Source organism: Myotis myotis, unplaced genomic scaffold (genome assembly GCF_014108235.1).
Source record: "Myotis myotis isolate mMyoMyo1 unplaced genomic scaffold, mMyoMyo1.p scaffold_m19_p_2, whole genome shotgun sequence".
Classification (NCBI taxonomy): domain Eukaryota; kingdom Metazoa; phylum Chordata; class Mammalia; order Chiroptera; family Vespertilionidae; genus Myotis; species Myotis myotis.
In genome coordinates, this window is record NW_023416324.1 from 98843181 (window position 1) to 98870294 (window position 27114).

Here is a 27114-nt window from a genome sequence, read left to right on the forward strand (position 1 = left end):
GGCTGGGCAATAGTGCTTTTTTATATCAGCCAAAGTTGCCAAAAAAAGGGGGGGGGGGAACAATCTATTTACAAATGACAAGTCAAATGTATAAAATAAGTAGGCATAAAAAGTTTTAAATGCATAGACTCTGTATATAAATTCTAAAATTATATGAAGGGAGCATACAGATTCAAGTAAACTGAGACAAGTATCCTATATAATAATAGACAAACATGGTAATTAACCGTAGCTCTGACATGCTTCCCATTGGCTAATCAGGGCAATATACAAATTAACTGCCAACCAAGATGGCGACCGGCAGCCAGGCAGCTGAAGTGAACAGGAGGCTTGCTTGCTCCAGTGATGGAGGAAGCCAAGGTTCCCCGCCTGCTGCTGCCGGCCTCTGAGCTTGCAGTCTAAGAAACAATGTTGCAATTATAGAGGCTAAACCAGCCGTGGGCAAACTACGGCCCGCGGGCCAGATCCGGCCCGTTTGAAATGAATAAAACTAAAAAAAAAAAAAAAAAAGACCGTATCCTTTTATGTAATGATGTTTACTTTGAATTTATATTAGTTCACACAAACACTCCATCCATGCTTTTATTCTGGCCCTCCAGTCCAGTTTAAGAACCCATTGTGGCCCTCGAGTCAAAAAGTTTGCCCACCCTTGGGCTAAACAAACTCCAGGAACCTGCTTTCCACCAGCCGGGCTTCAGCCAGCATGATCGCAACATTGTTTCAATTATAGAATCCAAACAAACCCAGATCCCTGCTTTCAGCAGCCAAGGTCTCAGAGCTGCAGCCAGGCCTCAGAGCTAAAGCCGGCTCTCAGCTCCAGTGACAGCCATAGAAGGTAAACAAATCCCAGAATAAAAAAAAAAAAGAAAAAAAGGAGAAGTTGGGAGCTTCAGTCACCCGCCAGCCTGAAAACAGCCCTCAGCCCCTCACCCAGACTGGCCAGGCACCCCAGTGGGGACCCCCACCCTGAAGCAACAAGATGGCTGCTAATTTGCATACTGAAGGCGGGCGGCAGCGGGCAAGGCTGTCTGCGGTCCGGGACCTGGATCCGTGACCTGGCGGGCAGGGGGCAGCGCTTGAGGCTGTCCACGGGACTAAGACACAGATCTGTGACCCTGGCGGGTGGGGGGCAGTGCTTGAGGCTGTCCGCTGTCCCAGGACCCGGATCTGTGACCCTTCCCGGCAGCTCGCACAGGGGCGGATCGGCCGGGGTTGGGCAGGGCAGGACGCCTGGCTTCCACCCAGCCCCCGTCACTCTGGGCAGGTGAGCAGCGCAGAGAGCCTCTGGACAGGGGAAGCAGGCCGGCAGAGGGCGGCCTGTACTCCCCACATGGTGGTGGTGACAGCTGTGAGTGCACCAAGCGGAGCCTGCGGGCTGAGCTGAAGTAGCGCCTGCAGGCCATCAGCACCCAGGAGTGGCTGCGCAAGATCCGCCTCCTGGCCCAGAAGGTGCAGGATCACAGGGACAGCCACTGTGGTGGGCCAGACTGACGTCCTCCTGGCCGCACCACGGGGGTTTGCGGATCTGCAAAGCCAGAGGCCTCGGTGTGCACATCCCCCCCTGGTGTGCAAACATCCCCCAGCACACTGTCACCCTCCTGCGCCTGCAACAGTTGCAAACCAAGGAGTGCACAAGCCCCCCCCCCCCCCCCCCCCCCCCGCCTCTCCAACACACTTCCATCAACCGGCATGCCTAACACCCCCACAGGATGTGCACACATCCCCTCTGATGTGCTCACATCCTTTGGAGAGTGTCAGGGTGTTCTGGGTGCTGAGGGTGGGCGCCTGTGAGATGACAGTGAGAGGGCGGAGTGGTGATGCCCTGTTCCCATGGAGGCCAGTGCAGCTACAAGATCACCTCTAGGGGGTTAATGCAGGTGCTGAGGCGGGAGCAGATGCAGACAGACACACCTGGTGGGCGCGGGTGGCCCTCGCTGAGGTGCCTTCGGTCAGCGTTCAAGATCAAGAACCCAGAGGTGGAGAGGAATTCCGTCCTCTCAGTGAAACAGTGGGATAGTCGGGGCAACTGTAGAGGAGGAATGTGCACTTTGGGTGCCAGCACCCATGAGAGAAGGCTGCCCTGACTGAGTCTCGCTTGCTTGGGGCCTAGTGCACTCCTGCCGGGCAGCGGGTGACAGGACGTGCTTTTCCAAATTAATGAGAGAAAACGTTGATTCTCCTGCTGCCCACGAAGGTGGAAAGTGAAGTGGGGAGACATGTGGGGAGTGAGCGAGGTTCCCTGTCTGGGGGTTCCAAATCTGCTGTTGGTTTCTTTCACTGCTGACTAGAGATATACAGGGTGTCCCCCCAAAATGTATACACACTTTGAATACCTACTAATTCCAATGGTTTTAAGCATAAGAAAGAAACAACAATGGAGCTGTTATCTGTTAAAAGTGTGGGCACAAACAGGTAGTTGGACATTCCCTGAGGGGTCTCAGATTGGAGAGGGTGAAGGCCAGACTGAAGGGCCCTTCCTCCCCACCCCCACCCCAGTGCACGAATTTCATGCACCGAGCTACTAGTATTTTATAAAATAGGTACACAATATTATGCAAATGACTTTTTCACTAAATCTATAAATATCTCAGGGGAACACAAATTCATGTGGGATAAGATTCAACGGACCCATTTTATGGCTCATCTGGAAAAATAAATTAATGTTTGGGAACAGCCAGCCAATTTTAGGGGAGGAGAAATAAAACAACTTCATCAATGACATAAAAATGTACCATAAAAACCTCAAAACACACACAAAAAACCAAAGTGAAAATGCAATGAGTCCAAATCATATAAAATTTAAAAATATATATATTTGTATTGATTTCAGAGAGAAAAGGAGAGGGGGAGAGAGAAACATAAATGATGAGAGAGAACCATTGATTGGCTGACTCCTGCATGCCCTCTACCAGGGATCGAGCATGTGCCCTGACTGGGAATTGAACCATGAACTCCTGGTTCATAGATTGATGCTCAACCACTGAGTCACACTGGCTGGGCCATATAAGAATTTATGCCACAATAGGAAAACATTTCAAATCAAATGGGAAGAAATCCAATTTTTCAATAAATGGAGTTAATACAACCAGCTTTCATATTTTTTAAAACCTTTATTGTTGAGAATATTACAGATGCCCCCCGTTTTATCCTTCATCGCCCCCCTCCACCGAGTTCTGCTCCACCATAGGTCTTCACCACCCTATTATCTGAGCCCATAGGCAATGTATAAATGCATATAAATTCTTTGGTTAATCTCTCCAGTACCCCTCCCCCCACACCTCTTTCCCTCTGAGATTGGTCAGTCTGTTCCATGTTTCCATGTCTCTGGTTCTTTTTGTTCATCAGTTTATTTTTTTCATTAGATTCCTTGTTAATTTATTTTGATTTTTAGATTCAATTATTGATAGATATGCATTTCTTGGCATTTTATTGTTCATATTTTTTATCTTTTATTTCTTCTTCTTCTTCTTAAAGAAGACCTTTAACATTTCATACAAGTCTGGTGGTGATTAACTCCCTTAGCCTTTCTTTGGCTGGGAAGCTCTTTATCTGGCCTTCAATTCTAAATGATAACTTTGCTGGGTAATCTTGGTTTTAGGTCCTTGCTTGTCCTCACTTTAAATATATGCTACTCCCTGCTGGCCTGCAAAGTTTCTGTTGAGAAATCAACTGACAGTCATATGGGTGCTCTTTTTTAGGTAACTAACTGCTTTTCTCTTGCTGTGTTTAACCTTTGTGCTTCCTGGACTTGTATATCTCTTTCTTTCACAAGGGAAGTTTTCTGTCATTATTTTTTAGATTTTGATTTCTTGCTCTCCCTCTTCTCCTTCTCTTACCCCCATTTTGTGAATGTTGGTTTGCTTGAAGTTGTCTCAGAGGCTCTTTATACTATCTTCATTTTTTTAAAATTCTTTTTTCTTTTTGCTGTTTTGATTGGGTGTTTTTGCTTCCTTATATTTTACATTATTGATTTGCTTCTTGGTGTTCTACTCTGCTGTTGATCTGCTGTAAATTATTCATTTCAGTTAGTGCATGCTTCATTTCTGACTGGTCTTTTTTTATGTTGTTGAAGTTCTCACTAAGTTCCTTGAAATTCTCACTATGTTCCTTGAGCATCCTTATAATCATTGTTTTAAACTCTGTATTTAGTAGTTTGCTTGCTTCCATTTCATTTAGTTCTTTTTCCGGAGATTTCTCCTGTTCTTTTATTTGCAACATGTTTCTTTGTCTCTGTATTTTGGCTGCTTCCCTGTGTTTGTTTCTGTATATAAGTAGAGCTGCTATGTCTCCTGGAGTTGGTAAAGTGGCTTTGTGTAGTAGGTGTTCTGTAGGGCCCGGTGGCTCAGCCTCCTTAGTCACCTGAGTTGGGCACTCTAGGCATGTCCCTGTTGGGCTGTGTTGTTATAGTTGAGCCTTGATTGATGTTGGCATCACTGGGTGGTATTAACCCCCAGGCCAATTGGCTGTGAGGACCAGCTGCAACTATAGGGGAAGATCTGCTGTGCAGGAGACACCCCTATGGAGCAGGACTTGCTTCAGTGGGGCTTTGGTGCTCACTGAATCCTCCCCTTGAGTGTGTCACTCATGGAGGTGATAGAGTGTAATCTGGTGTGGTCAAAGTTGACCATGGGTGTACTGGCTCTGGGGCTTCCCAGGAGGTGCGTAGTCAACCTCTGCCTGAGCCTTGCCCAGGGCCACCCAGCAGGAGCTACAAAGTGATCTGTAGGTGGCTGCTACCTGTGTTGAGCTTGGAGGTGCCAAGGAGAGGCCAAGCTGTGAACCAGGGTGAGCTGCCACTAGTGCTGGGCCTGGGGCCACTTATTGAGAAGTACGGGACACACTGATGCCAGCTGCTGCTTGTATGAGAGATTTTAGGAAAGTCCAAAGCATGAGGCAAGACAGGTTAGTTGTATGGAAAAGCCATTGGAAATGGATTGGATGAGCCTATAAGTAGGGAGGGGCGGAGTCTCAGGGAATCACCAGGACAGGCGAAAAGTGTGAGTTGGGTTGATGGAAATTCAGATATGGTGCCATGCCAGCTGGCTCTTGTGGCAGGGAGGGCTCAGCAATGGAACACTGGCCTCTGCCAGAACTTCTCTCTGGGAGAAAGCTGCCCTTCCAGCTCTTGGCCTGATTCCAGACAAGTTAGCTCCTCCCCATACGTCCCAGGTTCCTTTCAAGCTACTGCCCCAGTGCTGGAGCTCAGAGTGGAGTGTGTCCGTGCGTGGGCCCTTTAAGAGAAACTGCCTGGTGGGACATTTTCCAAGATAGACCACATATTAGGACACAGGCAAAGTCTCTTCAAATTTAAGAAGATTGAAATCATAGCAAGCATCTTCTCAGACCAATGGAACAGAGCTGAGAACCCAGAAGTCGACACCATAATGATCAATTAATATTTGCCAAAGGAGATAAGAGCATACAATGGAGTCAAGACAGTCTCTTCAATAAGTGGTGTTGGGAAAACTGGACAGATACATGCAAAAGAATGAAACTAGACCACCAATTTACACCATACACAAAAATAAACTCAAAATGGTTAAAGGATTTAAATGTAAGATGGGAAACCATAAAAATCTTAGAAGAATCCATAGGCAACAACAAAGATATTGTCGTAGCAATATCTTTACTGATACAGCTCCTAGGACAATGGAAACCTAAGGAGAAAATAAATAAATGGGACTACATCAAAATAAAAAACTTATGCCCTAACCAGTTTGGCTCAGTGGATAGAGCATCGGCCTGGGGACTGAAGGGTCCCAGGTTCGATTCCGGTCAAGGGCATGTACCTTGGTTGCAGGCACATCCCTGTAGGAGGTGTGCAGGAGGCAGCTGATCGATGTTTCTCTCTCATCGATGTTTCTAACTCTCTATCCCTCTCCCTTCCTCTCTGTAAAAAAAATCAATAATATATATATAGCTTATGCACAGCAAAAGAAACCATCAACAAAACAACAAGAAAACCCACTGCATGGGAGAACATATTTGCCAATGTTATATCCAATAATGGTTTAATCTCCAAAATTTATAGGGAACTCTTACATCTTTTTTTTTTATTATTATTGCTTAAAGTATTACAAAGAGTATTACATAGGTCTCCTTTTTTTTTTCTCCCCTTGGCATTCCCCCAGGCTCCCCTACCCCCCAGTGTCTTATGTCCATTGTTATGCTTATATGGATGCATACAAGTCCTTCGGTTGATCTCTTACCCCCCTTTCTGCCCCCCAATCCTCCCCAGCCTTCCCACTGTAGTTTGACAGTCTGTTCGATGCTGCTCTGCCTCTGTATCTATTTTTGCTCATCAGTTTATAATGGTCTCTATTATCCATAAATGAGTGAGATCATGTGGTATTTTTCTTTCATTGACTGGCTTATTTCACTTAGCATAATGCTCTCCAGTTCCATCCATGCTGTTGCAAATGGTAAGAATTCCTTCTTTTTTACAGCAGCATAGTATTCCATCGTGTAGATGTACCATGGTTTTCTAATCCACTCATCTGCTGATGGGCACTTAGGCTGTTTCCAGATCTTAGCTATGGTGAATTGTGCTGCTATGAACATAGGGGTGCATATATCCTTTCTGATTGGTGTTTCTGTTTTCTTGGGATATATTCCTAGCAGTGGGATCACTGGGTCAAATGGGAGTTCCATTTTTAACTTTTTGAGGAAACTCCTATCTTCCATAGTGGCTGCACCAGTCTGCATTCCCACCAGCAGTGCATGAGTGTTCCTTTTTCTCCACATCCTCTCCAGCACTTGTCATTTGTTGATTTGTTGATGATAGCCATTCTGACAGGTGTGAGATGGTACCTTATTGTTGTTTTGATTTGCATTTCTCGGATGATTAGTGACTTTGAGCATGTTTTCATATGTCTCTTGGCTTTCTGAATGTCCTCTTTTGAAAAGTGTCTATTTAGGTTCTTTGCCCATTTTTTGATTGGATTGTTTATCTTCCTTTTGTTAAGCTGTATGAGTTCCCTATCAATGTTGGAGATTAAACCCTTATTGGTGATTACATTGGCAAATACGTTCTCCCATGCAGTGGGCTTTCTTGTTGTTTTGTTGATGGTTTCTTTTGCTGTGCAGCAGCTTTTTATTTTGATGTAGTCCCATTTGTTTATTTTCTCTTTAGTTTCCAATGCCCTAGGAGATGTATCGGTGAAGAAATTGCTTTGGCATGTGTCTGAGATTTTGTTGCCTTTGGATTCTTCTAGTATTTTTATGGTTTCCCGTCTTACGTTTAAGTCTTTTATCCACCATGAGAGCCTAGATGATCAGACATCCACTCAGTCTGTCCTTCAATTATTTATTCTCCATCCCCACAGCTAGCACACTGGTTTTCTTCCTGTTCCGTGAGCACCCCTGGTGTCTTCTCCATCAGATGGTCTTGTGCTTGCCAGGAGTCTCTCACTCTAGAGCGTCCCCTGTTGTCCGGGTCTCAGAGAGGACCCCCAGACCCAGAGGTGCACTATCACACTTGCCAGTCTGAATCCATGCTTCTATGTCTCTGGATCTATTTTGTTTATCAGCTTATCTTGTTCATTAGATTCCACATATGAGTGAGATCATGTGATGCTTGTCTTTCTCTGACTGGCTAATTTCCCTTAGCATAATACTCTCCAGGTCCCTCCCTGCTATCTCAAAGGGTAGGAGATCTTTCTTTTTTTTACTGCTGCATAGTATTTCATGATATAAATGAGCCACAGCTTTTTATCCACTCATCCACTGATGGGCATTTGTGCTCTTTCCAGATCTTAGCTATTGTAAATTGTGCTGCTATGAACCTAGGGGTGTATACATTCTTTCTGATTGGTGTTTTGGGTTTCTTAGGATATATACCTAGAAGTAGGATCACTGTGTCAAATGGCAGTTCCATATTTAATTTTTTTTAGGATATTCCATACTGTTTTCCATAATGGCTGTACCAGTCTGCATTCCCACCAGCAGTGTACTAGGGTTCCCTTTTCTCCACATCCTTGCTGGCACTTGTCATTTGTTGATGGTAGCCATTCTGACAGGTGTGAGGTGATACCTCATTGTCATTTTCATTTGCCTCTCTCTGATGATCAGTGACTTTGAGCATTTTTTCATATATCTTTTGGCTGTCTATAAGTCCACTTTTGATTAGTGTCTATTTAGGTCCTTTGCCCATCTTTTAATTGGATTGTTTGCCTTCCTTTTGTTAAGTTGTATGAGTTCCTTATATAGTTTGGGTATTAACCCTTTATCAGATGTATCATTGCCAAATATATTCTCTCATACAGTGGGCTCCCTTTTCATTTTTATTGATGGTTTCTTTTGCTGTGCAGAAGCTTTTTATTTTGATGTAGTCCCATTTGTTTCTCTCTATTTCTTCTTGTTACAGCAGTCCCTTTAGCATTACTTGCATTACTTTAGCCTTTTTTTTTTTTTTTTTTTTTTTTTTTTTTTTTTTTTTTTGCCTGAGAAGCTCTTTATTTCACCATCTATTTTGAATGATAGCCTTTCTGGATATAGTAATCTTTGTTTCAGATCCTTGCTTTTCATTACCTTGAATACTGCATGCCATTTCCTTCTGGCCTATAGAGTTTCTGATGAAAAATCAGCCGAAAGCCTTATGGGAACTCCTTTATAGGTAACAAATTTCTTTTCTCTTGCTGCCTTTAAGATTCTTTCTTTGTCATTAATTTTTTTTTTTTTTTTTTTTTTTAAGAGACGGGGTCTCGCTATGTTGCCCAGGCTGGAGTGCAGTGGCTATTCACAGGCACGATCCCACTAATGATCAGCACGGGAGCTTTGACCTGCTCTGTCTCCGACCTGGGCCGGTTCATCCCTCCTTAGGCAACCTGGTGGCCCCCCGCTCCCGGGAGGTCACCATATTGATGCCGAACTTAGTGCGGACACCCGATCGGCATAGCCCACTACAGCCCAGAACTCCTGGGCTCAAGCGATCCTCCAGCCTCAGCCTCCCGAGTAGCTGGGACTACAGGCGCGCACCACCGTTCCCGGCGTCATTAATTTTTGACATTTGAATTATGATGTGTCGGGGTGTGGGCCTGTTTGGGTTCTTCTTGCTTGGGACTCTCTATGCCTCCCGAACTTGTGTGACTTTTTCCTGCATCAGTTTAGGGAAGTTTTCTGCCATTATTTCTTCAAACGCAGTCTTTATCCCTTGCTCCCTTTCTTCCCCTTCTGGCCTTCCTATTATGTGACTATTGTTATGCTTTATGTTGTCCCACAGCTCCCATAAGCTGTCCTCCTATTTTTTTTAAATTGTTTTTTGTTTCTCTGATTGAGTGATTTTTTTTTTTCTAACCAGACTTCTAATTCACTGATCTGATCCTCAGCTTTCCCTAATCTGTTGTGTATTCCTTCCACTGTGTTCTCTATTAGTGCTATGTCATTCTTCATAGTTACTATATTTTTTTCTCAAGCTATTGCGCATCTTTGCCATCATTATTTTGAACTCCATGCCTGATAAATTTCTTATCTCCATTTTATTTAGCTCTTCTTCTGGAGAATTCTCTTGCTCTTTCATGTAGGGCTTGTTTTTTGTCTCCCCATTTTGACTGCCTGTTTGGGTTTATGTCTGTGTATTAGGTAGACCTGCTATGAATTCCAAACTCTAGTGCAAGAACATATCAGACACTGTTTATGACGGGCTCGGAGTACCCTGGTTGGCGCTATCAGCAATTCACAGCTTGGTTCCTTCTGCTGGGGCAGGGTGCCTTGGGGAAGGACCATGATTGCACCAATGTCAGCTTTTCCTAATTCCAGACTCTGGATTAGATTAGACAAAGACTTAGAGTCTCCAGAGATCTGCCTCTGCTTACGGTCCTATTGACACTCAGTTTTGATTAGCCTCAGGAAATCGACCACAGGGTGGGGTGGGAGGTCTTACAACAGCATGGGGCAACTGCCTTTCTCTAGGCAAAAACTGCCTGTATAGCAAAGGTTCATTGGAGAAAGATGTCCTGTGCAGTGTGAGGGAATGTCTCAGCACAGGAAACCAGGGTGGCTACACTCCAAGCTCCAACCCCAGAGACCCCAAACCTGGCATCTGCTCACACAACTCCAATCCACTCCGCCCTCCCTCTGTTGGAGCCCAAGGTGAGTGGCTGCACACCAAATTTTATGCATTAGCCCTTTAAGAGGGTGCCTGCATTTCCAACCATCTCTCTCTGGCAGATAGCAACCCTGCTGCTTTTTGCAGCCAGATGTTCTGTGGGCACCTTTCTCAGTTCAGATGCTGTGGGCGGGGGAGAACTCTGAGTGGGAACACTCACAGCTGAGATATCTCTCCGGAACTCCAGCTGCTGTCTGTGGCAGCCCGGCCAGCCCTTTCACACCTCCGCACTTTCTTTCAGTTTCTATGCTGTCTCCACTTTCCGTCCTTGGTTATCAGGGCTCTCTCCAGCTAGTCAAGGGTGATTTTTCAGGGTGATTTTTCTGCATTTTAATTTTATTTTCAGTTTGGTCTTGGGAGAGTGTCAGTGTAGCTTCCACTTACTCCACCACCATTTTTGTTCTGTATATCTAATCTTAAGAGATAGACTGTTATTGTTCAAATCTTAGCTCAACCACTTACTAGCTGTGTGAGTTTTCTGTGCCTCTGTTTCCCATAACAATGGTGCCTGCTTTCTTAGGGTCATTGGGAGTATTAATTATTTTCTGTAAAATCGTTATTTTGAGTTATTAAATAATGTTATCAGCCGTCTCTTCTGATAGCAGGGAAGCTCCTTGAGAGCCCCTTGCTTGTCTCTTCACTGTGGGGAAAGCCCCGAACAGTGTGACACTTGAGAGGCCCTCAATCACTCCAGGGACTTGACTGTTGCAGAGCGCGGTGCCCAGTGCCTCCTCCTGCCCCTGTTTCAGAGCAGCCTGAGGACTGCTGTCCGCGCCCCAGACTGGGAACAGGGGTGGAACCTGCACATCAGTCCTTGTGGGAGCACTGGGTCAGTTGACCTGAAAGTCCCCTCCAACTCTCCATGGTATGACAGCCCTGCGTAAGTTTTTATTTTAAATTTAACATTACATGTTCCTTACATGTTCATGGTTAAAATTTTGCAAAGGCTAAGAAATAAAATGTGCTTCCCACCTTGAACCTCAGTCCTTCCTGCCAGGTCATGCCTGTTTTAAGTGGCTAGTGTGTGCTCCCAGGAACCCCCAGACCTATCCAGGCATGCACATGGGTGTCCCTTCTCGTAGCAAACGAGGAGAGAGGGTATGCACTTGCTTTCTTTGTTTACCAGTCTGCCCATTTATGCCACGTCTGTCCCTACAGTGGCTTTGTTCCATTTTTGGCTGCACCATAGTGGACACATGGATTTCTTCCAGGACTTTGCTGTTACACACAAGAATGCTATGAATGTCCTGTGTGTGGTCATTGATTACGAGTGTGCCTCTGTCCATTGGGACAAATTCCTAGGACTAGAATTACTGGGCTGAAGTGTAACCGCATTTTTATGACCAGAAAGGCTTGTGAGTAAAGTGCTAAGAACAGTGGCCACAGTTGGTTCTCTCCCTTCCGGCAGTGTGGTTCCAACATTCTAATCTCCCCGCTGTAAACAGACACCTCTTTGTTGTTTACATGCACACTTATTAGACTGTGAAGTTCAGCATCTTCCCATGGTATTGGGAAGATGTTCCCAATATGTATTTCTTTTCTGTGAGCGTTCCATATCTTTGCCCATTTTTATGCACTCGCTTTACTACAAAGCTTCTCAACAATTATCCATCCATACTCAGTGTTTTCATTTCTTCTGTCTCATTCTCTCTTGATGCCCTCTCCCCCATTTACCCCCCGGCTCCTTGCAGGTCACCGGTAACTTTGTTGCTGCATCCAGAGGTAAGTCCTTAGTCTTCATGCTTCCTGGCCGGGAAGTATCAGACCCTGCTCATCGCTGATAGCTCCCTCCTCTCTGACATCTCCCACTGGTCTCTAGAGCACCCCTAGTTTTCCTCTTACCTTGCAGCTCCTCCCCATTTCCCTGACTTCTCCTTGACTTGCCCTAGACATCAGTCCTTGGACCACTTCCAAGCCTTGGAATGGGGTCAGGTCTCCTGATTTTTGGTATCACCCACAGGCTGCTAACTTGCCAAGTCTCCAGCTCCCACCAGCCAACCTCTCCAGACCTTTCCCCTGTCCGCCCCCCAGAGACTGACTGGCACCTGCTCAGGATTTCCAGGAACACCAGATCCTCTTCTGTTGCTTCTCAAAGTGTGATCCGGAGTGCCAACCTCCAGGTGAACTGGTAGGTGCAGATCCTCAGATTGGCTTGGACTCGTCACCCTCCATCAGACCTGAGGAACTGGGGCATCAGCCTTTCCAGCAGGGGGTGCGTGCGCATCTGAGTGTGGGGGAAGTAGCTGACACACCCTACAGATCCTCCAGCTGAGAGATGGGCCTCTGGTTCTTCATCTAAGCCTTTCGTGTGTACTTCCAGCCCCCAACCTTGTCTTCCTTCTCCTTCCCGCCTGTGACCCTCCTTCGCCTATGTCTGTGCTGGCCCCCAGGTCCCTGCTGACCTCTATGGCTGCTCGTGCAGCCTGTGTGTCTGTGGCTAGAATGGGGAAAGGAGCTTAAAGGGCCCCGATGGGCTGTTTGCGAGATGTGTAGTCTCCTCCCTTCCTAACTGGGCCCAGGGTGGCTGCAGGTGCCTTCCTCTTGCCTCAGTGCTGGCCCAGAGAGGGGTAGGCCAGGGAGGGGTCGGAAGTGGCATTTTCCAGCCAGGTCTGCAGACTCCCTGCCCTGAATGGCACAGGGGTATGAAAATGCAGCTCCTGGGCCCACCTTGGACCACATCTCAGGGGCTGTGCATGGGAAGGGGATGGAGGCTGGCACAGGGGCGTGCAGGGTTGGTTGTGCAGGATGGAGGGGCGAGGCAGGAGAGGGCCCTGCTCTGCTGCCCAAGTGCAATGCCTAGCACTCCAGGGTGGACATGCACGTGCTCTCTCCCTGCCACACGGGCTCCTCCCGCGGGAGTGTGGGAAGAGGAACATTGCCGGCTGCCTGATGCGCACCAGTATGGGCACAGCAGTTGCCCCTGGGCTGGTCTTTTAGGCCTCACCACAGAGTTGGAGAAACCAGGAGGCGGAGGGTGAAACGGCCTGCCCGCAGGGGACATAGACACTCCTCTGTTTGGTGAATTGATGGGTGGACAGTTTGGAGCCCTGGGGTGTCATGTCAGCCTTTGAAAGGCACTGGAGAGACTAGTTCTGATCCAGCCCCTTTATTTTGTGGTTAAAGAGCTCAGACACAAAGCAGTGAGGTCAGTTAGAGGCTGGGGGACCAGATGGTAAGCACTGGGTGGTCCAGGGGTTGATGCTCTCATGTCACCCCCTGCTGGACACACTTTGCAAGTTAGGGGTCCACAGTGGGAGGCAGCTTGACCAGAAGTACAAGCCTGGGGTCTGCATCCCTACTCAGCCTTGGTTATTTACCCCTCTGTGAAATGGGGTAAGAATTTCGGTGTCACAGAGACGAAACAAGAATTAGGGAGATACCCCATGGCTTTGTTTTGTAAACTCTGAGAATATGTAAGGGCTGTCAGCCTTATCTTAGAGCTTCCTAGTCCTGTATCTGCAGCCTGGTCAGCAGCTTCTTCCCCCCCCCCCCCCCCCAGCCCTGGCCAAGGACTGACAAAGCACCTTCAAGGGGAGCACAGCGCTGGCAAATGGACAAGCAGGTGCAGGCGCAGGCGTCAGCTCTCCCTGCTTTACTTGAATCAGCGAAAGGAACACTTCATTAACCTCAACAAAAGTTTTAGTGCATTTACATACATTCTTTTGTGTGCCCTATGAGATGGACATGCCCCGGGATTGGACAGAGCAAGAAGGCTGACTGTAACCTGGGTCCCTTGGAGTAGGAGAGGACGGTGTCAGGGGAGCCCAGAAAGAAATCCACTCAAGAGGGGAGCATGAGCTAAAACCCCAACATGCTGCAGTTCAGGCACTTGCTGCACCTCCCCACCCAGAGGCTTGGACTCTGGACACAGCCACTGAGGTTCTGAGATGCCACTTCAGAAGTCTCCATCCAGGCCGCCCTGCAGCGGGCTTCCTCTGTAGTCCTCCCCTTGGGACCCAGCACATCTGACTAGTTCTCATCTCCCTCCATCACCACCCACTAGGGCCCTTCAGATGCGGCACAAGCCTTCCAGCCTCACCTCCCATCCTCCCCTGCACGCACGCTCCACGTTCCCACCTCTGCCTTCGCACTGCGGTTGGGTTCTGTCTGCTAGAAAGCCCTTGTTCTGCTTCCCCGCTGAATCACTGCTACTTCCCAACAAGCTCCTGTCCCGCCAGCCCACCACTCTGTGTTCCCAAAGCTCTTCATTCCTGTCTCTCAGTGGGTGCTGTGAGGATTACATGAATGAACACCCCGAGTCTGGTGCAGAGTGAGGGCTCGACAATTATTAAATCTTTAAAATTTCTATTATCTTTAGAATTATTACTGTTTTGTTTATCTCAGAGACTGTTTTATGTATCTTTGCTGCTCCTGGAACCTAGTATACAGCAGGTCCTCAAAACAATACTGAAGGAATGCATGGGGATGTGAGAGAGGGCTTTCCGGGGAAGGCACAGGACAAGGTGGCCCAGTCCTAAGCGCCAGGCGTCTTCTGTAGCAGCTCTCCACGTTCTCCCCTCCGCAGCTTCAGCTTCCCGCCAGGGCTGTGTCCACCGTCAGCCGTGAAAGCTCTCAGTACCTGGCAGTGTCAGGTGGAGGCGCCTGGGAAGATACCTCCAAGGCTGGCCCACAACTGTACCCACTGATTTCTACTCTCTACCAACTGGCGTCATCTGCGGGAACACAGCAGGCTGGTGGGAACTCCAAATTGGGGTTGCCCCCGCCCCCAAGTGCCTTCCTAGCCCAGCCCTGGCCCAGTCTAACTCTGGGTTTAGTCAGTGGATCCAGGAGACACCTGCTTTGGGTGACAGACATGTTAATATTCTCAAAAGAAGACTTAGCTCCTTGCTCAGTTTATTTCTGGGGCAGACATGGCTGGGTGCCAGCAGCCACCCTCATTGTCTTTGTTCCTCTCACATTTTTTGAGGCCCCTCGACGTGAAGGTGAGAGCAGGGAACCTGGATAGTGCTGTGACCCCAGGTACCCTTAGGATGCACCAGCCATGCCCGGCACAGCACACACATTGTCTTACTGCGCACCCATCATAACCACCAACCTCGCAAGTGCTACCCCACTTTATATCTGAGGAAACTGAGGCTCAGCTGATTTGGCCAAATGTCATGGATTTGAAGCTTCACTACTTCCTTCCATGAAATCTCACTTCCTTCCGTTTTCTCATCTGTAATTTTTGCTACTGTTATGAATCGTAATGTAAATATCTGATATGCAGGATGTATTTTCATTGTTTGCGACCCACAGGTTGAGAACCGCTACTCTAAAGATTGTACTGGTAAGGAAGAAGGAAACACACTAATGAGGAAACATTTTATAACAGAAAAAGAAATAAAGATCATCTGCGAAATTATTCCATCTCACCAGAGATGAAAAAAACTATACTATCAAGCTATCAGATTTTTCTTTCTCTCTCTCTCCTGTCCCCTTCCATCTTTCCTACTTACTTCCTCCCCTCCCTCCTTCCTTCCCTCCTTTCTTCTTCCTTTTTTTCTAAAAATGCATAGCAAGGATGAGAAGAATATTATAAATTAGACACACTTAGAAATGGCTAATAGTAATCTAAAGGGGCATATCTTTCTTTTTCCTTCCTCTCCTTTCTTCTGTTTTCTCCTCCTCCTTCACTCCATTCCTTTTTAAATATTTTATTATGGAAAATTTCAAACCCCCCAAAAGTAGGAAAGGTAAGATAATGAACTTCCATGTACCCATCACTCAGTTACAACTTTTATTTTGTCACTGGCATTGTTTCCCTATTCCCCTATTATAAAATGCTAGAACATTTTAAAGGAAATTTCCTCTATTCAGAAGGCCACCAACCCTATTGGATTAGGGGTCCACCCTTATGACCTCATTTAACCTTACTTATCTCCTAAAGGTCCTATCTCCAAATACATTGGGGGTTAGGGTTTCAACATATGAATTTTGGGTGGACACAATGTAGTCATAGCAGCCACCTTAGACCCAGGGATGGGAGCCAACCCTCCTTGACTGCCCAGGTGTGTGGTTCTCTTTGTTACAGCAGTTTACCTATTTCCTAGGCTCATACATATAAGTGTTTACAATAGCTCTACTGAGCAAGGAGAAGAGTATAAAGTGACAGCTTCTAAACAGTCACTCCTGACTGCTACAGGGTGGAAGTGGTGAGTAAACTGAAAATAGAATAGTGAGGGGAAAGCTATCCCGCAGCATGTCAAGTTTTATGGTCAGACCTAACATTCAGGTAACTATGGGAAGCATAACTGTTCCTATTCTATAAGTAAATGCCTAAAACAGTAAGAATCCTTACATCAGTTTTCTTAATGATAATGAAACCCCACACAGATTGCAGCCCTCCATACACAGTTTTCTTTCTTTTCCTCCTCCCTCTCTCCTTGGTGGGATGTTGTGTCCCAGGCAGGCCAGGGAGCAAGGTGAATGGCACAGTACCAATGGTGCCAGAACATCTTTCCGAGGTTTTATTTTCAGTTCTCCTCTCTGGAATCTGAGGCCAGAGCAGGGGTTTCCTTGTGAGAGGGAGGGACTTCCATGGTGACCTTCCTACTGGTAGAACGGCAGCAGGGGCCCCCATCGGTTCAAGATGGGGACCTTGGTTGTAAGGCGGTGAGGACAGAGGCAGCCGGGCAGCAGCAGGTAGCCTGTGCCTTCCTCTGCAGCAGGCTGGCGCTCTGACTCCAGGAGGCATGGGAAGTCAGCTCTCTGGTGGGCCCAGTTCGGATCGCCCTGGGCCAGGGACCAAGCATTGGGAGCTGCGTACACGGAGGGGCCGATGCTGGTGCACCTGCATTTGTGCTCCTCGGTGCTCATGCGGTCCAGTGGTGGGAAGAAGCCGGGCTGTCCCAGGTCTCTGGCAGTCATGTAAGGTCTTTTGAAGGCAGGGTATCCATCCTCTAGCTTGGGGTTGAGGCTGGGGGTGAGCTTATAAAATTCTTTTTCCCTGAGCTGGGTGTCCACCTTCATTTGCTGTGGGAACAAATCACACATGAATGGAGGGCAGAGCGAGATGGAGGACGGGTGGCTTCCTTGCAAGTATCTACGACAGAGCACACTTTAGTAAACAATTTAAATTAGTTCTTGAATGGCGATATAAACAACAGAGGGAAATGCTGAAATAATACAGAAGGGTTAATCATGAAAAGTCTCTCCCATCCTCCCATCTCCAGAGGCAACCACAGTCACTAGTGTCTTTTGTAACTTTCTAGAAATATCATCTGTACATGTAGACATGTGTGTGTATATCCACTCCTTGGTTGGTGTATAAACAATGCACATTATAATTGAACTCTGCACTTTGATTCTACTAAATAACGTAGTTCAGACGTTGTTCCACCTTTGTGTAGACATTATTTTTAGTGCAGTACCTCTAGGCAGAACAGGATGTCTTACATATAACTGATAAATGAAAGCTGTCCAGAATTTAAAGGACTCCTACAAATTAATAAAAAAAGACAAGCAATTCAAAAGAAAAATGGTCAAAAGACATGAACAGACATTTTACAGAGTAGTAAATACTCATAACAAGTGAAAAGATATTGGGAAAATATTTCAAAGCCACCAAATTGGTAACATTTTTAAATGTCTGGTATTACCAAGTAATGGCAAGATTAGAGAGTCGCAGGTGTGGCTGCCTCTGCTGGGGAGAAAGTCAATGATGCCAACACCGAGGAAGCCAGTGATGTCCCCAGGGGCAACCAGTGCCACTCCAGGAATGGGTGGCCTCTCGCACGTGAGGCTGTGCCGCATCTTCACCGCAGTGTCTGGGGGCAGGATGCTAACAAAAAGTAAAAACCCCAAATGTCTGCCACCAGGAGAAGGGCAGCCTGTGTGGCATCCTGTGTCATCCTGTGCCATCCAGGACATGAAGACCATCCACATGTGCAGCAAAAAGCAAAGGTCACAGAAGATGCAATATGACCCAGCATATAATAAAGTTCCTATAGGTCAACCTAAACAACCTGTCTAGAAGTACACATACGTACAGGTGGAACGATTTCTTCTTAAAAACACATTCACACAAGGAAATGACTAGCCCCACACTCAGCACAGTAGCTATTCTGAAGGTGGCGAGGCTGAGCAGGAGGGCGCAGCGTGTTTGCTCTGTCAGTGCTGTCTCACCCATTGGTGTATGTTATTTTACACTCTTCTGTATGCACGACCTGTATACATTTCCACACACACCTATGCAGAAAAGACCTCTTAGACCTCCTGGCATCAGGGATTGTCCTAAACAAGTGCCTCCGAGGTCCACATGCGTATAGAAATGAAATAAAGATGTTATTGAGCAGTTGAATGGAAGACAGTGCAGAGCGCGTCTTACCTCTTGCGGTGAGATGCTGGAGTACTTGCGCTTCCCGTGGTGCTGATAGTCGACCATGTAGGAGCTTTGGTAGATGTCTAAATCCACAGGGGCCTGAGGGCAAGGGCGAGTACAAACAAGGCGCTAATGCCCGGCATTGGGAGCTCAGCGTGAGCATGACCTGGCTGGCTTCTGCTGGCCTTTCCCATGCACCCCGCTCCCCTCCATGCCCTCTTCCTCCAGCCTCACGTCTTTCCTCTCTTCACAGGTGCCTGGCACATACGCTTATCTCCTGCTGGAAACACTAGTTGCTCGCCTCACCGACTGACAAACTCATACATTCCTCCGAGACTCAAATTAACTCTCTCCCCCACAGCATCTCTCCAAGAGTCGGCCTCTCTCTTCTGCTCACCTGCACTTGTGTGCACTGCACTGACTTGATGAGTGCACTGGGTTAGGACCTCACCTTAGGCATTCCCTGCGGCCCCAAATCCCAGCACAGTGCCCCACACACCGAGGGTGCCTACTAAACGCATACCCAGTAAATAAATGAACCTCCAGAAAATTGTAAACCCTTAGCTTTCCTCTGCCCGTTTACAACAACAAACATTCCAGAGTCATGACCTGAGGGAGCCTCAGAGCCTAAGAACCCGGCCCTTCCCTGGCCTGTTTGCTGCCGACATTGAAGATGGTCACAGGGGACAGAAACAGAAACCCAGGCACTCACCTTCAGGGGGCACACCACACGCGCCATCGCAGACAACCTAGGCACAGACACGTGGGTTAGCCCTGCTTCTACCGCAGGCAGGGAAAGCAGCCACTCTTCACAAGTTGTGCCGAGCAGACACGGGCCTCGCCCCACCCTGTACATTATTCAGTCATCAGAGGTTGGCTGGCAGCAGGGATAAAGGGGCTGGTGGACAGGGGCCCTGGGACAAAGGGGCTGAAGCAGAACTGAGAAGGAATTCGAGCTGTGAGAACATCAGGTTTGCCTCATAAGAAGGGCAAGTGCAGCCTGGTCATGTTTAACAGCTGCTCTGGGGACAAGTAAGCCCGGCTACAACGCTGGCCAGTTTCTATGGGCACAGGCTCCACCGTGGCTATGTCGAGCTTGGAGCACATTGTCACTGAGGGGGAGTTTTGCAGATGTACCCAGGCTGGGCCCTCAGAGCTGGAAGGCGCTGCCTCCAGCACAGGCCCCACTGAACGGAGGCTCTGAGCTGCCGAGATGCAGGCAGCCGATTCAGAAGCACACACCGTGCTATCTAGTAGAGACGGGGGTGTCCAGTGGAGGACAGTTGTGAGGCTTGGTATTCCAGCTAAACAAGAGCATGTATGGGTCCAACCTTGGCCCTTGGCCCCAGCCCTGAAGTTCTGTGGGGAGGCCTTATACCTGGCACTGGGGAGCTCCCTGAACCCACCCTCGCTTGTGTTCATGGACCCCGAGGTTCTCGATTGGTCCTCCACTTCATTCTCAAGGAATCCTGCCCTGCACCGCACTCCACTCAGCGGGCTCTGGGTGCCAGACATCACCTGGCTCCTTGCCCCTTCCTTTTGTGTATAGACAGCCCCCCTCTTGGGGCTGGGACTAGCCCCTGCCCGTCTTGCTGCCGAGGGGGAGATGCTGCTCCTGCCCTGCTGACTGCAGGAGCCCGCTGCATGGAAAAGCTCCTCCCAGGGCCACGCCTGTCTTTGAGATGAACCCTGACCTACATGGTGCAGGCTGTTTGGATCACAGACCCTGGGCATTGTGATTAGGTGACTGGCTAACCTCCTGCATGTCAGTGCCCCTGTCCCTGGCCACCTTGCCTCACAGCGAGCCACTGTGTCCCAGCACACCTGAGCCACCATGAACCTGGCAGCTTCGGGAGGGACCCAGGAGGAGAGCTTTCCAGCATCTGCAGAATCAGTCTATTTCCAGGAGAGGGGGACAAACAGACTCCCATGAGAAGTATGACATCAGACTGTATGTGACTGGATCCGTCTGATACCATCACCCCTCCAGGCCTCTGTTGCCTGAAAGGCTCCCACTTCCATTCTTTAAAACTCCACCCTCTTTCACACTCATTGGGAGTACTGACCAGGAGGTGGAGTAATTGGAACCCTTGAAATTGGGACCAGCATTGCTGGTGGGAATGCAAAATGGTGCAACAGTTGTGGAAAAAGCATGGCAGTTCCTTCAAACGTTAACAGAGTTACCGATTGATCCAGCTATTCCACTTCAGTACATACCCAGAAGGACTGAAAGCAGGGGCTCGAGGAGATGCGTGCACACCGTGTTCACAGCAGCATCGCTCACAATAGCCAAAGGGTGGAAGCACCCAAGTTTCCATCCACAGATGAATGGACAAACAAGACCTTACAGGCAATAGAATATGTTTCAGCCTTAAAAAGTAATGAAATACTGACACATGTCACAACATAGATAAACCATGAAAACCATTATTATAAGTGACATAAGTCAGCCATAAAGGACAAATATTGTATGATTTCACTTATATGAGGTACCTAGCGTCATCAAATTGATAGAGACAGAATGTAGACTAGTCGTTACCAGGCACTGAGATGAGGAAGGAATGGAGAGTTAATGTTTAATGAATATGGAGTTTCAATTTGAGAAGAAAAAGTTCTGGAAATGGATGGTGCTGATGATTGCACAACATCATAAATGTACTTGATGCCAATAAACTGTACACTTAAAAATTGTTAAAATGAGCCCTGGCTGTGTGGCTCAGTTGGTTGGAGCATCAGCCCATGCACCCTAAAGGTTGTGGGTTCGATTTCTGATCAGGGCACATGCCCAGGTTGTAGATTCAATCACTGGTCAGGGCACGTGTGCGAGGCAATCAATTCATGTTCTCTCTCACAGCGATGTTTCTCTCTCTCCTCCCCCTCTCTCTAAAATCAATGAAAATATGTCCTCGGGTGAGGATTTTTTTAAAAGGTTAAAAATGAGGGAAGCATTAGAGAACTTGCTTCCCTGCAATTGTCAGTTTTGGCTCAAATAAACTCTTGTAAAAACTCTCCCAAAATGGTAAATTGTATGCTATTTACAATGTTTGTGTTTGGGGTTTTTTTAATCCTCACCCGAGGATATTTTTTCCATTGATTTCTGGAGAGAGTGGAAGGGAGGGAGGAGGGGAAGAGAGATACATACACATCAACTGGTTGCCTCCTGAACATGCCCCTACTGGGGCTGGGGAACCTGCAACAGAGGTGTGTGCCCTTGACCCAGGAATCAAACCTGTGACTCATTGGTCCATGCGCTGACTCTAATGACTGAGCAACACTGGCCAGGGCTGCTTAAAGGCCACGCTGTTTAAGGGCTACTTTCTCCATGGTCTCTCACCAGATGTCCCCTTTCACTTATTCAATCAATATTCATTGGGCCCTTATTGTGTATCGGGCACTGTTCTGAACCTTGCAGATGAACGAAATAGGTGGAAATCCTGGGGTGCACAAAGCTCATATTCTGGTGAGAGCAAAACTCGAAGTAAAAGTGCTAAGCAGTGAGCTTTCGGCAAATCGGTGAGGTGATGTGTGAGAGACAAAGTGACTACATCATGAGGACACTGAGTCCCTGGATACAGCCATGCCTGAAGCTTGACTACATCTGAATTTTGCAGTTTGTGTGAGCCAATATATTTCTTTTCTTGCTAAAGGCAATTTTAGTTGAGTTTATGTAACTTACAGCTAAAGCAGTCTCCACAAATTCAAGGTTGGGGAGCTAAGTAGTTATTCCTCATAACTGACTGGGGGGTCCTTTCGGTAAAGGTCTTACTCACTTTCACGCTCCTCAGTGCACTGTCACACTTAGGGGTTAAAAAGTGCTTGTGAATTCAATAAAACTGAAGGAAATGGCAAAGAAGAGGGTAGAAACAGAATGGCTGCTGAGACAGCAGTAGAGGGATGGCTAGATCATAAGTGATTTTTGTGCCTTAAGAATATATTTTTCAAGAAACTATTACCAAGTAGATTTGGAGTCCTGACTTAAAATCCCAAGACATTATCTTCATGTTTTTGGTAAATGATATAAGTTCAAAAGAAGTCAGTTGGACCATCTGTAAAACATTCTAATGTCCACTTAGAATGAAAGTAGGATGTCACATGGATGTTTGTGAAGGCACTTGGTGTTCTCCATGGCAATAATCACCCATACTTTCTGAGTTTCTATGCTATGCCAGATATTGTGCAAGGGTCTACAATTATAAGATGAGATAAAATGGACAGTCTCAGTCTTAATGAAGTTACAGTATAATTGGGGACAAATGTATCTTATCTAATGAAAGAGAAACATGCAAATTGACCATACCTCTGCTACACCCACAAGCCACACCCACAAGCCACGCCTGCCAACCAATCAGAGTGACTATATGCAAATTAACCCAACCAAGATGACAGCCAGTAGTCAGGGAACTGGAGCGAGCAGGAGGCTTGGCCCCTCCGGTCAAGGCAACAAAGTTTCAATTATAGAAGACAAATAAATCCCAGATACCTGCTTCTAGCCAGCCTTCACTGGGAGCTTAGGTGGCTGGGGGCCGTGGCCAACCTGCAAACAGCCATCAGCCCCTCACCCAGGCTGGCCAGGCACCCCAGCAGGGACCCCCACCCTGAAGGGGCTGTGGCCAGCCTACAAACAGCCATCAGCCCCTTACTGAGGCTGGTCAGGTACCCCAGCAGGGACTCCCACCCTAAAGGGGCTGTGGCCAGCCTGCAAACAGTCATCAGCCCCTCACCCAGGCTGGTCAGGCACCCCAGCGGGACCCCCACCCTGATCCGGGACACCCTTCAGAGCAAACCAGATGGTCCCTACCCATGCACCAGGCCTCTATACTATATAATAAAAGGGTAATATGCAAATTGACCCTAACAGCAGAATGACTGGGAAGAACTGGTCACTATGACACACACTGACCACCAGGGGGCAGATGCTCAATGCAGGAGCTTCCCCCTGGTAGTCAGTGTGCTCCCACAGGGGGAGCTCTGTTCAGCCACAAGCCAGGCTGATGGCTGCCAGTACAGCGGTGGTGGTGGGAGCCTCTCCCGCCTCCTCAGCAGCACTAAGGATGTCAGACTGCAGCTTAGGCCTGCTCCCTGCTGGCAAGTGGACATTCCCCCAGGGCTCCTGGGCTGCCAGAGGGATGTCTGACTGCCAACTTCGGCCCAATCCCCTGGGTAGCAGGCCTAAGCCAGCAGGTGGAGATCTCCTGAGGGGTCCCAGACTGCAAGAGGGCACAGGCGGGCTGAGGGACTCCCCGCCCCCAGTGCACAAGTTTTTGTGCACCGGGCCTCTAGTTATATAAATAATCACACAAATGAGTCTTTAATTACAATTGTGACAAGTGCCATGAAAGATGTATATAGGATGTGGGGACCTGATCCAGTCTTGGGCCTGGTCTAGGAGGACTTGCCTCAAGCAGGGACATTTTCATTCAGTCCTAAACAGGAAGGAGAATTTTATGGGCTTTGTGGCGGCTGCCAGGCTGGAGGGAGGCTGGTCTTGGGTGGAAGAGAGACTGGTCTGCTCCAGCAAAGTGAGGTGGGACAAGGGCGGCTTCTGGCGAGGCTGGACAGGGAGCCAGGCATCGTCCAGCATGTTGACTTTGTCCTGAGAATAGCGGGATGTACTGGGCAGGTGAAGCAGAAGAATGACGCATGGGAGGTGCATATAAAAAAGCTCACTGTTGGACAATGGTCTGTATGGAGGGAACAGAGGATATAGAGATAGGAGTTTGCAGGCCACTGCATGACAATGGTGGCTGGGCAGACTGGGAAAGGTGCAGTGGGTATGGAAAGGGTGATGGATTCAAGAGCCGTTTTGGAAGTAAACGTTAAAGAATTTGATTAGTATTAGAAAGCAGCAGGGGCAAGTCAGAGGAATCAAGGATATTTGGAATGAGTCACTGGGCAGTGACGGTCCTTTGGGGAAGTGAGACATGCTGGGGGAGGAGCCAACCTGGGGAGTAAGACCTTGGGGTTGTGGTTGTGCAGCCTGTGTGGCTTCCGAGGGGAGAAGGTGAGTTGACACCTGAATAAGAGGATCTGTAGGTCAGGGAAGAACACTCTGGACCTGTGTAACACACTCTGGAGCTGCTGGTGATAGGGATGGCATTTGAAGTTAGCAGAGAAGTGTTACCATATTTGGGCACTGTACCTCCCACACAGCCCTGTGCTGCCCTGCGAGCATCCTTCCTTTGCCTCCATAAAGAGCGGTCAAGGGCAGCAGGAGGGAAATCAGGCCAGAGGAGTGAAAGGTCAGGGGGTCCATGTACTCAGGCCTCTTTTGAGTCCCCTGTGCTTGCTGCCTGCGCTGTGGTGAAGTCTCTGCTGAACCTCTTGGCTTCAGAATCAACATGCAATATTCACCCAAATGCCTGCAGGCACTCACTCAGCAGGCCCGCAGGTCTCCTCCGGGCCTCAAGTCCCTGGATTTTCACGGACAATTGGAATACTTCCTCGTCCAGACAACAGTGTAGCTTTCAACGTTTGTAAACTTGCACTTTAACACTGCAAAATGTCATGTTGAACCTACGACTTTTAGGTTTTTACAGTGTGATACAAATTATTTTCCCAAAGTACAAGACACAGGGGAGTTGCCCATGGTTCTGCATGTCTCTTCAGCAACATGTGAGGGCAGATATTTTCAACTTTTAAAAAGAATAAACATAAACAAGAAAGCAAATCCTGCGCTTTTTTTTAAGTCTAAATTTACACACAAGAGTTGGGTTCAAATTGTCTGGAATAAGAGAAACTAAATTGTGTAATAGAAACTGATATGCGTGTATGTGTAAAAGCATGGCCTGCGTGATGCAAATGTCGCTAAAAAGCACACAAAAGAAGGTGGTGTGGACAGGACTCAATGCGATGTGTCCAAAGCACAGGGCTTACCCTAGGCTCCCTCCCCCAGGAGGATGGTCACCTCTAAACCTTCTCTTTTTTTACTGATAAAATAGTTGGCTCAATACATATTCACAGTTAGATGGGAACACATAAAGGAAGAGGAAAAACATGTACAATGACTTGGCATATGGCTTGGTATGCTGCAGGAGTTTCCTTATTGCAACCTCCATTCATTGGAGAGAGATTCCCCTTGGTCTTCTCTGGAGGAAAAGCTAGGCCCCCGTTTCTGTCTATGCAAATTCAGCAAGTTAATATTGTTAAATCACAGGAGGAAATTCTTCTCCCAAACCAGAAGCCCTTGAGTTCCTCCAAGTTTATATTAAAGGGATTACAATCCATTTCCTCCCTAATACGCTAATGCGCCATGGGAAGCCCTCAGGCCAGGAATTAAAGCATTTACGCCTTTAATTAGGAGCGAACCTCCCCTTAGAGCCTGAAACACAAACAGCAAGTATGCACTACAAAGGCCTCCTTGCAGACCGGGATATTGATCCCTCTCCTGGAGCCAGGAGCCTCCCAGGGTTTGGGTTTAGCAAGCAAGGCCACCTTCCCCAAAGTGGGTGCCTTCGCCTGGAGGGCCCTCTGCAGAAATAGAAACCCCTTCCCATGAAGAACAAACAAACAAAAGCAGCAGCAGAGTTAATGGGACTCAGCCCAGGGTCACAGTGGGCAGGAGGCCCGGGAAGCACCACCTGACGCTGGATTGTCCCGCAGCTGTTAGCTTGCAAGTGGAGGCTCTGAAAATCAAGACACCGTCTGTGTGTCAGAGAGGTCATCACATGGAGGTTCACCCAACATAGCGGCCACCTTTTCCATTTCAGATTCATAGAGAGCAGCTGGGTCACACAGGACAGGGCTCCTCCAGGAGCAGCCCAGTGACTGTCTGCTTCAGAGTGCCCTGGGATACATATGAAACCCAGGCTTCTGCTGCCGCCTTGTGTGTCAGAGCCTCGGGGAGAAGCACCCAAGCCCTTGGTACCTGGTAACAAGCTTCATTGGTGATTCCTGTGACTCTCCTGCAGGCACAGGAGTGAACTGTGGCTGGGCCACCCCTGCTCTTCACAGGGGAGGGAGCTACGTTCCAGAATCTTCCAGGGACGTGTTTGGACAAGCAGGGCCCAGGCTGGGATGGGGTAGCATGGCGGATGTGCACATTTCATGAATAATGGTACCAAAAGAGCTCATGAAGTTGTTAACCTGGGATGAGCACTTGGGGCCTTTGCTTCATTGGTTCAACGCGCAAGTACTGGCTGCCTTAGGTGAGCAAGGTGTGGTGCTAGGTGTGTGCACCTGTGAGTGTGGAAGTAGGAAGGGTGTGTTGGGGTGATTATAAAAGATGAAAAACATGAGGCTCCTGTCATCTAGCACTTTACAAACTGGTGAGGGGTGGGGGGGGGAAGTGCCCAGAGAGAAACGGGCAAGCAGATGGGGAGTGCAGCATGGAGGGCGATGAGGTGCAGAGGGACTGGAGACGCAGTGATGGAATTAACTCTTCAACCAGGAGCTTCTCTGTGTCCAAACCTGGCCTGCCAGTGAAGGTCCAGCACCCCTGACTTGGGGGAGTCACTTCCTGCCACTCCCGTTCTCTGACTGTGCATGACACTCCAGCAGGTAGTTGTCACTAAGTTGATGCCTTTTCCATGTCTGCATGTAGTTATGCATGCTTTACTTCTCCAAAAGATTTGAACTGCCTTTGCCTCTCCATCTCCCAGAGCCTGCCAGGCTAGGCCTTCTGGCTCCTCAAGTCTGTTCTTTGGTTGTTTGGGAGATTTTTAAGGACAGGCTGGAGGGCCAAGCGGGG

General features: G+C 48.0%; 1 protein-coding gene and 2 long non-coding RNA genes across 3 annotated transcripts; 1 reads left to right on the plus strand and 2 right to left on the minus strand.

The window, feature by feature from the left end:
- On the plus strand, positions 1–8891 carry LOC118677671. Its single transcript, XR_004974468.1, has 3 exons — positions 1–12; positions 4318–4320; positions 8693–8891. It is a non-coding gene; the product is annotated as an uncharacterized LOC118677671 (long non-coding RNA).
- LOC118677670 lies at positions 8817–27107 on the minus strand. The gene is made up of 3 exons (XR_004974467.1): positions 27094–27107; positions 12064–12069; positions 8817–8921 (listed from the first exon to the last, which is right to left on the minus strand). It is a non-coding gene; the product is annotated as an uncharacterized LOC118677670 (long non-coding RNA).
- Positions 16658–19167, minus strand: TEX37 (testis expressed 37). Its single transcript, XM_036349985.1, has 3 exons — positions 19141–19167; positions 18435–18527; positions 16658–17080 (listed from the first exon to the last, which is right to left on the minus strand). The coding sequence occupies exons 1-3, from the start codon at positions 19165–19167 to the stop codon at positions 16658–16660; spliced, it is 543 nt and encodes a 180-aa protein (XP_036205878.1).
- Positions 27108–27114: the final 7 nt, after the last annotated feature.

Bases quoted from the DNA above. Each gene is read 5' to 3' on its own strand.
- TEX37 (XM_036349985.1), bottom strand. From the start codon at position 19,167: ATGGCGCGTGTGGTGTGCCCCCTGAAG. The intron at 18,528-19,140 runs GTGAGTGCCTGG...CCTTGCCCTCAG, and splicing joins GTGTGGTGTGCCCCCTGAAG to GCCCCTGTGGATTTAGACAT. The intron at 17,081-18,434 runs GTAAGACGCGCT...TTGTTCCCACAG, and splicing joins CCAGCATCTCACCGCAAGAG to CAAATGAAGGTGGACACCCA.